This window comes from Pteropus alecto, unplaced genomic scaffold (genome assembly GCF_000325575.1).
Source record: "Pteropus alecto unplaced genomic scaffold, ASM32557v1 scaffold177, whole genome shotgun sequence".
Classification (NCBI taxonomy): Eukaryota; Metazoa; Chordata; class Mammalia; order Chiroptera; family Pteropodidae; genus Pteropus; species Pteropus alecto.
Window position 1 is genome coordinate 3,446,327 of NW_006442207.1, and position 12,466 is coordinate 3,458,792.

The 12,466-nt window shown below is 33.5% G+C and overlaps 1 protein-coding gene across 1 annotated transcript in view; it reads right to left on the bottom strand.

Moving 5' to 3' along the window:
• Positions 1-12,466, bottom strand: part of ATRNL1 (attractin like 1) — a 548,298-nt gene that overhangs the window by 507,380 nt on the left and 28,452 nt on the right. The window contains exon 6 of the mRNA XM_006920939.3: positions 1,212-1,386. Within this exon, the coding sequence (XP_006921001.2) occupies positions 1,212-1,386 (175 nt within the window). The remainder of the gene's footprint in view (positions 1-1,211; positions 1,387-12,466) is intronic.

The window sequence follows — 12,466 nt, forward strand, 5'->3', positions numbered from 1 at the left end:
ATATCTTAACAATTTATTTTAATCCCAACTCTCTTTCAATTATTTCTACTATACTTTATCCCTTATATATTGTGTTACAGAATTCTGTTAACTGAAATACCTAAAACTCTTCCTCCCTCTCTCTAGAATTTATTTAATTTTACACTTTAATTCCAGTCATATTCAATCCTGGTTTTAAATCAATCTCTTCTTATAAGCAGCAGAATTTTTAAATACCCAAACTAATAGGGCTAGTATTTTTAGTGGGTAGGAATGCCAGATAAAATGCAGGATGCCCAGTTAAATCTAAATTTCAGATAAATGATAAACAATTTTTAATATTGGTAGAACCCATGGACTACTTGGGACAAATTCAAAAGAGAATATCGTAAGGGCCCACTTATACTAAAAAATTATTCACTGTTTATCTGAATTTCAAGTTTTACTGGGTATCCTGTGTATTTATCTTCTAAATCCAGCAACCTATTGAGTACACACCATTATGGTACACTTTCCAGGGTCAGTTTTGATTGGCTGATGCCCAAGTCGCACCAGTTATTATATATTATGATTATCACCACTGAAAACATTGATAATCAAATTAGTCTTCCTATTTCCTCTTTTATTCTATTATTGAACATTCATAAAATATAATCACCATCTGAAAAGAAATCAGATAAAGCTGCCATCCATGTGATTTCCCTTATCATCCAATCATGCAGAGGACAATCTCTATTGAGAAAACAGTAAATGATCTGTTTTATAATACTGGCACTGTTTTCCGAACAAAAGCTTCTAAAGTAAATTCAAAGTAAAAAAAAGTTCAGGTAAATTAATTTACAGTGCAAATTGAAAGTATTTTTTATATAAACAATTATATTTCATTCTGAAGAAATAAAATGTGGCAGGATTCATAGTATCTAATACAGGCCTGGTCTGGCCTTACTTGAAGTTAATATTTTCTTACTCAGAATTTATTAAAAGCACTCTAGAGAGGTAATTAAATATTTATACAAAACAACCCTATGTGCACAATGACAAATCTTTAATTATGGATATACTAAATTCATAGATTCTCAAATCAGTTCCATGTAGCAAATAGATACTATCATAAAATAAACATTCATAAATTTGGACAGCAAAAAAAAACAGACATTTAGGATAGTCTTGTTACCAATAAAATCTGGCTTAAATAACAAATTGTGAAAATCTTAAAAAAAAAAAAAACTTACTTCAAGACCATTTGAAAAGAACTGTAGTTAAAAGTATATCCACCAATCACCCACATAAATTTCCCATGTAAAACTGCTTTATGAGAAGCCCGACCTACAGAAGGACTGAAGGGTTTAACATTTGGTAGAATCCAGTAAGACTCAGTGGAAGGAACATTCAAAGAACAATCAGGACCTATTTAAAAAAAAAAAAATCAAACAACACAATGCATTAGACAAAGACCTCAGATTATAGAAACAGAATATATGGATTAAGAGAATCAGGAATTCTATGCTCATCATATTAATAAAGGTACATAACAAATGGTCTAAACTATAAATTATAGGGAAAAGCCTAACACGAAATGTAATGTCTACAGGGGATCAAAGCATACACACAATCGGAATTGGATACGTTCAAATAAATATCACAATCTAAAAGAATCATTTCAAGAGTATAAAATTTCATTTTTGCTTCAGTAGGCTACTAGAATATCAGAATGGAAAACAATGTACTCAAATCTCAGTTCTGTCACTTACTAGAAGTGTGACCTTGGGGTAAGTCTGTTTACCCTTCCCATCATCAAGCCTTCATCTATAAAACAAAAATAACAATCTATCTCCTAAGGGTTATTATAAGTATTTAATTTTTTTAAAAGACCGTGGAAACAAAAGCATTTGTAAATTGTAAACTACTAAACAAATATTAAAATTATATTTATTTTTAGCATTATTATTATTAACAACCAAAATTGGTATCAGTAGGGAGGACTTATCCTCAAACAGAAAAATTATTGTGCATCATAAAATTAAAATGTTAATTAGCTCAGGATAACTTAAATACTGTAAGTTGAAAACACTGCCTTTTCCTATCCATATTCATGATGTTACTCATGAGTCTTGCTATCTTAATCTGTAAAATCCAGGGGACGAGCCTGGATTGGTGTTTCCCAAACTTAAGCAATGAAACGAATGCTCCTAAAGGAAGCATTTCCATGGGTTCTACCAAACTGAAAGGCTCACAAATAATTTTTAATTCTAATAAAGCTAAAATATGCTCAAAAACTAGACATAAACTCCTTATGTTTAAAGTTCTTTTATAAATATAAAACCAACGTATATTTCTAAATTATATGTATAAACAAACATAAAACTAATAAAATAAATGTTCACTTAATATGATAGTTGATGTTCTTTTGCTCAAACTAAATCATTGGTTCCAGGTTGAAAATTATGTTAGTTCTTAAAACACCTTTTTCACATTACTTTAGGATACCTGTATTATTTTGACAACATAATTATTCCATCACTTTTCTTTCTTCTATTTTTTATAAACCTTTTTAATTATATAATATGCCATATCATCATTGGACTTCACTTGTCAGGAAAATATCAGTACATTTCAATAATTTTCTTTTTAGCCTATAATGAGGTATACTACTTGGCCCAACTCAAAAGTCAATACAAATGCTGGCACTGAATTCAAGTGGCATTTTTACTTAATTATGAGATCAATCACTTGATCTTAAATTTGCTTATATCAAAAGTTTTAGATTATGATTGGATCACATTTAAAAACTTCCAAATGAACGGTGCTTTGAGAAACATTAGCCTACACAATTTTCATTTGTTTATCTGTGCACTCACTCATGCATTCATTTGTGCATCATCAAAGTCCTTTTCAAAGTTTACATTCTGTGAATCTGTATTTTTCAGGCACAACTAAGTAGCACCCTAGATTATCTCTTTGATAATGACAATCTTTTAAATCAGACATATAAAATTTTATTTCTGAGTGAAAAGATTGAACTATTCCTTAGTAATCAAAGAAATTAAAGGAACATACTGATTTAAAAAAAATTTTTAAATACAGTTCTAACTCACTTAGAACTCACTGGGTTGGGAAACAACAGCCCATGAGCAAAATGCAGCCCACTACCTGTTACTATAAATAAAGTTTAATTAGAACACGGCATGCTCATTCATTTAAGTATTGCCTATGGGTGCTTTCACACTGCAAAAGCACAGTCAGTAGTTGCAACAGAAATCATATGGCCTACACAGCCAAAAATATTTACTATATGGCCCTTCACAGAAACGTCTGTCAATCTCTAATTTAACTGAAGAGAAATGTGATCACGTGGACATTATATATAACGAATATATCTACTGGCATATTTTGTTTTCTTAAAAAGGAAATGTAGATTTATTTTAAATCATGTAAGTCAGGAATAATAAAGCAAATAGGGTAAAATGTTACTAATAGGTGAATCTAGGTAAAGGACATTCGAAAATTCTTTGCTATTCTTATTTTTGCAACTTTTCTAAATATTTGAAACTCTTTCTAAATAAAAAGTTAAAAGCAGTTGCCACCTAAAGGCACAGAGTTGGATGCAGTCAAATAACACTAGGGTATCACTTGACAAAGAGTCTGATAGGGAATAGCGACATGAAAAATTCTTCGGACTCAGGGATATAATTAAGTCAGTACTATCTTTTACGGAACCTGCACTAAAGCAAAATATTTCAGAGCAGGTTTGTGAAAGGCTGAATAATGGCCCCCAACGATATCTAGATCTTAATTACTGGAACGTGTGAATCTTACCGTCTCTGGCAAAAGGGACTTAGCAGATATAATGAAAGGATCTTGAACAGGGGAGTTTATCCTAGATTTTCCAAGTGGACTCTACATGTAAATCAAGAGTGTCGTTGTAAGAGAGAGAGACTGGACTACAGACTAAGAAAGCAGTATGACCACTGAAGCAAGATACTGTGCTACAGGTTTCGAAGACAAAGGGAAAAGGAGGCAAGAAACGCAGAGACTATAGCTCTAGAAGCTGGAAATTCAATATGCATATTCTTAGAGCCTCCAGAGTGTGGCCCTGATGACACCTTATTTTGGCTCTGCAAAACTGATTTCACACTTGTAACCTCCAAAATGGTAACTCTGTGGTGATCTGTTAGGGTAATTATAGAAAACACTAATAATTCAATTTATTAATTTCATTTATTTAAACTAAATATTACTTAATATAGAAAACTGAAAATTTTTTAAATTTTACTCTAATCTGAAATATCCAATTTTCTACACAAAAGAAAACAGCTGTCAAAATTCTTCCTATCTTTTTTACTACCAAATTTTATGTAACTTCTAGAAATTATTAGAAGGAATAGTCTATAGCTAAACTCTACAGATTGTATTTTACTCTAAATTAATTATTTTATAAATATGATGATTTATGAATGACATAATTTTAAGGAAAATCAGATGTTATGATTTGTGGCTTGCTTGATTCTATAACTAAAATAATTTAAGGTGTAAATTTCTAAACTGAATATTAATTCAAAACAAAACTATCAAGAACATTTTATACACACAAAGCCTTCACCATCCATTAAAATTCTAACAGTGATATCTACAGTTAAGACCATCCAAGACTCTCTTTTTATAAAAAATCCATGAAAAATCTTCTACCATTGCATAATCTGGCCCCTTATGCAACATCTCTGCATAACTCTCCGTGCATAACTTCTGTGAATCAATATGAGAATCTGTCCAAGGCAAGTGGATCCCGGCTATCTTGAATAGGATGTAATAAACTAATTCACATTACAGTAGGTTTTCATAAAGATTTAATATGCTGCCTTTTCCATAGATTATGTGTAGTTTAATAATCAGAGGAGCATAAATAAATTTCTAATGCTATAAAAAGTTAAAAGCAGTTGCCACCTAAAGGCACATTGGGCATTAGTGATGGGCTGCTGGAGACAGATTTTTGAGGGGAAAAGGCTATTCTATAATCATACAAAGGCTATTCTATAATCATACAATGTAGACACTTATCCTTCTCAAATCCTTCTCAGAGCCTCACACGCTCTCTTGAATTCCAGACTCAAAGTCAAACTACCCCCATGACATTTCCACTTGGATGTCTAAGTGCAAATTTAACATGTCTAAAACTAAAATCTTGATGTTTCTCTCCAAATCTGCAACTTTGCCATCCCAGTGAATGGCAATTTTATTCACCCAGTTGCTCAGGGCAAAGACTGATTTTATTCTTGATTTCTCTCTCCCACACCCCATATCTAATCCACCAATGAATCCTAAACTAACATTCATTAGGTCGCAGGGGTTCAGCCTTTCCAACTTCTAAAATACGGAAATAGTTCAACAAGTAGGTGCTGTCTCACATGCCCAAGTACCCAGCTTCCCCTTCCCAGTTCTCCCGAGATAACCCATACCTCTCCACAACTGACAGCTAGAGAGAGAATGCCTGTCATAATATGGCTCTTCTAGGATTCTGCTCCAGTCCTAAGGCCAGCATCCATTTTGATTGCTTGGTATCTGAGTATCTGTACCTTACAAATATAAATATTTTTAAATTCTGTCACCTCTACCAGACTCCAACCACTGATCCTTTCCTTTACAACTACCATCCTAGTCCACGCCACCATTCACTCTCACCTGCAATAGTCTCTGAAGTGGTCTCTTTATTTCCGCTCTTGCTTCCTTCCTGTCATATTCAACTTTCCACAATGCAACCAAAATGATTAAATATACAAATCCACTCCGATCGCTACCCTCTTAAAATTCTTTCGATAATTTCCCATCACACCTAAAATAAAAAATCCTTAACATCGCCTACAACCCCAACTGATATACTGATTGTCCTCAGTATACACTGATTGCCCTCAGTATACACTTATTTAGTGAACAAGTGAATGAATGAATGAAAATAACCTTAGAGCTATAAAAGATTAAGAGCATGAGCTATGTAGTCACGCCTAGCTTTCCTGCTTATTAGCTGTGAAACCTTGAGTGAGTTACTTAACTTTCCCTAAGCTTCAGTTTAATCATGGAGATTACATCTAGAAAAACATAAGATTCTGTGAAGATAAAATTGTACTTAATATTTAATACTGTAATAAAAGCTTTATAATAGTGACCTTATTGTTATTATTAAGTCAATCCTCTCATTTTATACACAAGAAAACTAACTATAAGTCTACAGGTTAGACTTACAGGTTAACGAAGCCTATTGTTATCAGATATTATAAATATGCATGCCAAAAGAAAACAGTAAAATTATAAGTAAAAAAATTCCTATAATAACAAATAAATCCAATTGACAAATAACTGCAAAGGACAAAACCTAGGATAAAGAAAGTATTACAAAGTTTTGAAAGTTTTTCCAACACAATTCCAAAACTACTGAATTACATTCTTTCTTCCTTCCCTAGGTATTCTAATTATTTTGCACTGGAAAAAGTTTCTCTAAAAGAACCTATCTCTGGTTTTATAATGGAAATTAGTATTTAAAAATTGTATTGGCTTTACATAGATTCAACTTACAAAATAACTTTGCTTCCATAAAGAAGGGTAAAAATTTAAAGTCTTCAGGTATGTGAAACAGCAACTCCCCTAAGAACCCTCAAATTTATGAATAGATTGCTACACTAAGTTCTGATGTTACCAGAAAAACTATAACTGTTACATACAAAAATGCAGAATAGAAAACCTAGGAGTAAAATTTTATCTTCTCCAACAATGAGGCAGATATGTTGTCCCTTTTAGTGATTAATATTTCAACGGCAGGCTTTGATTTCTCAAAGCAAGAATAAGTCTGAATGGAGTTACTTTATATCATTTAAAACAGAAAAAGAAACCAAAAATGATCCAGTCAAATAAGGGATTTTGAGGAGGATAACTCTTGCTCCAGAATTTTAGAATTATTTTCAATACGGTTTTGTCTCGTACCTTCAATTCATATTTAATGTATGCCATCATGAAAAAAAAATATTTATTTTACTATTAAGGTACATATTTAAAAGGTCAAATTTTATTTTCTCTTTGCAGCTTTCAAGTGAGAACATCACATAAATACTGCTAACTTTGAACTATATCAAATGCAGGCTGTTAGGCTGCAGTTCTGTAAATAACTCTAATACTGCAGATACCACATTTGGTATTTTAAAATAAACCTAATAACAGAAAAAAATACATATACCCTCTAACTGTTAATATGGCAGTTAGATTTCTTTGGCTGTAAGCCACAGAAACTAATTTTGGCTAGGAAAAATAGAAATTTATTGGATAATATGAGGAAATTCAGAGAATTCTAAAATGAGGCTGAAAAATCAAGCTTAGAATAGACAGGTATCTGGATATATCATGCCATCAAGACTACTCTCAATGAGTGAAAGGCAACTTCCCAAAAAGAAATTAAATTGCTGACAGGAAAGGGAAAATATGCCGAGAAGGGAGATTTTAAGAGAAGTATGTGTAACTTACTGTAACATTCCAGAAATTGTATGTTCTAATATATGTACTGAATGTGAGGTTCTCCAAAAACAGGCGAAACAAGGTAACATCACTGCAAGAGTCCTACCTTCTAACATCATTAGAAAAATTGTATTTTGATTCAGTATCGAGATTATTCTAAACATTTTCTAGGCCATTAAAACCAATCTCCAAAGGCCAGGTATCAATTTCAGTGTTTTTTAAATATCCACAGCCGTTTTGACAATTTTTTAATTTTATAGTACAGTGAACTGTGTGAGTGATAAACATCACACTAAGTCTGTTCCAAGAATGCTTGGTTCTCACAGTTTACGTCAATGATGCTTCTACGGGGTGGAAAGAAACTGCCCTTTTGTTAGTGAAGATCAGTGGTTTCCAACTTACTATTTTTGAGTTGTGGAAGGCCTAAAACAAAGTTTTGTAGACTCTAGTTCTGGTTAGTTGAAGATGACAAATATAGAGTTAACTAGCATTGAGAGCAGGTTATCCTACTTATCTAAGTCAGAGGCAACAAAAAACAAATGGTTGTAAATATTTAACGTTAGGTAAGCGTCTATAAGGAAGGAACCTATGTGTCTAGCACAGAATACTCTGTGAATTGTGTTGCGACTTACAGCTCAATCCTTTGTTCTACTCTCTCTCTATGTCTATCCACTTCCCTGGTAATCTCATCTGATCTCAGTACCATTAATAGTTTCCAATTTAATATTTTTATGTCAACCAGCTACAAATTTATAGCTACAGTAAAGACCTCTCCCCACGAACTTCTAACGGCCTTTTCATCATCTCCTCTTAGATGTCTAAAAGACATCTCAAACTTAACATCAAAATCAAACTGAACCTCTTTCCTAAAATCGTCCTCATATCAGCTGATGACAATTCCATCGTATTCCAAGATCAAAACCAAGTCAGCATTTAAAAAAAAAAAAAAAAACAAGTCAGAGTATATCAATCGTCTGCCCAAAATTATTTAATGGCTCCTCATTTCACTCAGGGTCAATGTCCGATCCTTACAATGGCCTACAATGCTAAGGCTTAGCCGATCTAGCTCCATTCTCTGCATCCCTCTGTCACTCCAACTCCATATCCCCAGTCGCCTCCGTTGCTCTGTAACTTCTCTGAGCTCGTATCGGACGACTCTCCCCCGCGGTAACTCAACTGCAGGCACGCTGGCCTTTCTGCTCATCCTTGCACACGCCAGGCATGCTCCTCGCTGAGGGCCTTTGCGGTGACAACTCCCTTCGCTAGGAATGCTCTTCTCCTAAATATCTGTATGACCAACTCCCTCGCTTGTTTCATGTCTTTGCTCATGTACTACCTTCTCAATATGGCCTAACCTAACCTTTCTCTTCTAAATTGTAATTCCCATCCCCAAATCTCTCTCTCCCCCTTTCTCGGCTCTCCTTTCTTCTTCCTTTGCACTTATCCCTTTCTAATATACTATACTTAATATAAATACGTTATATTTATTATCTGTCTAACTTGACTGAAAGATCCACAAGGATCTTTGTTATCTTTGTTCCACAGTTTATCCACAGGACCTAGGATAGTGCCTAGCAATTAAAAGCTCAAAAAATTGCGAACACAATAAACGAATGAATTAGCAAGTAAGGCTTGTTGTATTCCTAGAGCTAGTTTTATTTTTAAACAGTCACCTTTTCAAGTAGGTTAGGAATAAAGACTTAATTTTATTGGCTCTTGCAAAAAGTTAGATCTGCTGTTTTTGCTAGGTAGAGAAATGAACTAAAAGAGAAGAATTTAATCTAGTATACTACATGTCTCTTGTCTCTTCAAAAAGTTAAATAAAGAGATCATGTTTATTATTATTAAATTTCTAAAGGAAAAATATAAGCTATCCTGTGAAATTCTTCAAAGCAACCTATATTCTCATGAATATTTATACGCTATCCTAAAGTAATTGTTTCTTAATATGTTATATGACTAACCCAGAAAAAGATACTTTAGGATAAAATATTCATGAGTTTGAGTTTAAAAAATTTTCATATTTTTCTAAAATGAACAAAATTATCAAGCTTTTACAACTTAAATAATACATGGAGTCTAAGTGTGTGTTCTGATAGTCAATACTGCCACCCAATGGCAAATACTAAAATCTAAAACCAAAGGATTGAATGAAACAAATACAAGACAAAGGATCTAAGAACCAGATGCTCAATTTCTATTTTCTCTCAATATTTAAAATTATGTTTCATATATCGAGTAAATTACATCATTTATTGGAGTACTAGGCTAAGACATCTGTATTTGAATGTCCACATATCACTATACTACCAAACTAATATATGTCTAATTAATTCCTTCAACTGAAAAAGAAAAAAAAAATTGAGTGGCTACTACATATCAGGCACTACCAGAAGGTGCTGGAGATACAAAGGTAATCAAAACATAATCATTCTTAACCTCACAGAGTTTATATTCCATAGGAAAGATAATCGAAGAATCGCACAAACATAAATATGATAAATGCTATATATTTAAAAGGCATCCATCCTATAAATGCATGTAACAGGAAGATTTGACCTAGTCTTACAAGGTAAATGAGGTGAAGCTTTTCTAGGAGTAAGTTTAGAATCAAAGAAGGCCTTAAAATTGTAAAGGACAAAGAACATACAGAAACTGAAATAGGTCCAAATAAAGCATGACTTTAAATAAAGAATCAAAGGCACTATACAAAACTATCAAATTACATGATTTACATATTCAGGTACTGTCTTTTAATCAATAATTTAAAGGCTGAAAACAACCAACTCCAATCCTTACGTGAGAACCGTGTCTGAACTGGATTGAAAAAGACTACTGAAAACAAAACATATCCTAAAGACATTTAAAAGGATCGAACAATAGGAATGAGCAGGACATTCTGGAATAGGAAAGAGACAGGGACAACTTTAAATGGTTAAGTAATGATCTTGTATATAAAAGATGGAATCTGTTTTTTATTTCTATAGAAGAAGAATAAAATGTTTTGTCGTAATGGATTAAGAAAAAATTGTCCCCGGAAGCCTGCTGGTTTGTCTTTTTCAACTCCTGCTCCTACCATCTACTCCACGTAGCAAAGTTTTTCTGAGCAGACAGAGAGCTACTTAGCCCATTCCTTGTCAATTACGGCAGCAATCTATACTTTAAAATATTTTATTTAGATTTTTATTTGTTTAGGAGATTCCAATCATTTGAACCCTCTTCTTATGTTTGGGAAAATCCCTTAAGTGTGAATTTTTTTCAGAAACAGGATCCCTTCCCACTACACAAATCAGAAAAGTTAAATTCTCTACTTCTATATCTCAAGGCAGCAAGGTGTAGGTTAAGAGCTAGGTTTAGCCAAGAGATGCTACCAAGCAGGACTTCAAATCTGCAGAAGTGATACGAAGATGTGGGAACAATATAGGATTCTTTCTATCCATGCCTGCGGTATGCAGTATCCACAGTGAGGATGGCAGTGGTGGCGGTGACAGGAATATCCTAACCAACTTTCCCATGGCTCCATCTTTGCTGTGATCCTACCCACTTAGATTTCTGTTGTACCCAATCAAGGTTCTGTTTCCAACCAAGGTTTTTTCCTGTCTTCCCATCTCTTTTGTGAGCTACTCAATAATATCCTTTTGTATGAATTAGGGTACAGGTTAAGAGAACTAAAAATAAGTTGCTTAAATAAGCTAAAAGTTAATTTCTCTCTCATGAAACATTCTAGAGGCAAGTGGGCAAGTGCTACCGGTTACTGTAGTTATTGCCCTTTACTGGCCACTGGGGAAGACCTTGATATTCTAAAATTCCCCATGGCACTTTCACGCACAACCTATTCACCCAACCCTAGAACAAACGCCAGACTAGCTGCAAGGAAGGCTGAGAAATGTGGTTCCTAGTTAGAAGGTCACGTGCTGAGCCAAAAAGCTGGGTGAACTCTATTAAAAAGAAAGAAATGCACTTCTGGGTATTTATCCAAAGAAAACCAAAACAATAATTTGTAAAGATCTATGTGCTCCAATATTCATGGCAGCACAATTTACAATAGCCAAGATATGGAAGCAACCTAAATGCCCATCAACAGACGACTGGATGAAGAAGTTATGGTTCAGATATACAATGGAATATTACTCAGTCATTAAGAAAAAAATGAAATCCTACCATTCGCAATGACATGGATAGATCTAGAGGTTATGCTGAGTGAAAAAGGTCAGACTGAGAAAGATAAATACCATATGATTTCACTTATATGTGGAATCTAAGGAACAAAAAGAGCAAACTAATCAAAAACAGACTCACAAATATAGAGGACAATCTGGTGACAGCCAGAGGGGAGGGAGATTGGGGGGCTGGAAGAAAAGGGTGAAGGGTTAAAGAAGTACAAATTAGTAGTTGATAGATGGTCACGTGGATGGGGAGCACAGCATAAGGAATGTAGTTAGCATTAATGTAACGGCTAGGTGTAGACCCAGAGGAAAGATACAGTAAACTATATAAATGTCTAACTAATGTACTGTATTCCTGAAACTAATAATAAAATTAAATTTAAAAAAAAAAAAAAGAAGGGAAGAATGAATGCTGGGAGATAGTATTCTCTGGCATACCTTCCAATAACTACCTTTTCTGCTCAAGTAAGCCAGAACATTTCTGTTGCTTACAATCAAAGCCTTCAAGGGATTCAGATTATTTTTTAAGTTATGTAAGAGAGAAATCTGGAGCCACTCTGTTAAGGAGCTGATTAGAGGGTGGAGGAAATATCACACCTTGGAGTCTGCTTTGAAAATTAATGTTCTACTGTATTCTTTACATATGAACATAAATAAAATTTGTTACATCTTGATTTCGATGTCTTCTAAAAAATTCTTCATCTATCCCAATGTTTAGAAGTCATATTAAAAGAAAAAATGCTTTTCAAAGTTGCCTTTGTCCCTCCTGTGACTTGTTAAGACTTAAATTGTATTATGTGAAAAATGTCACAGAAGCAAATGAGTCC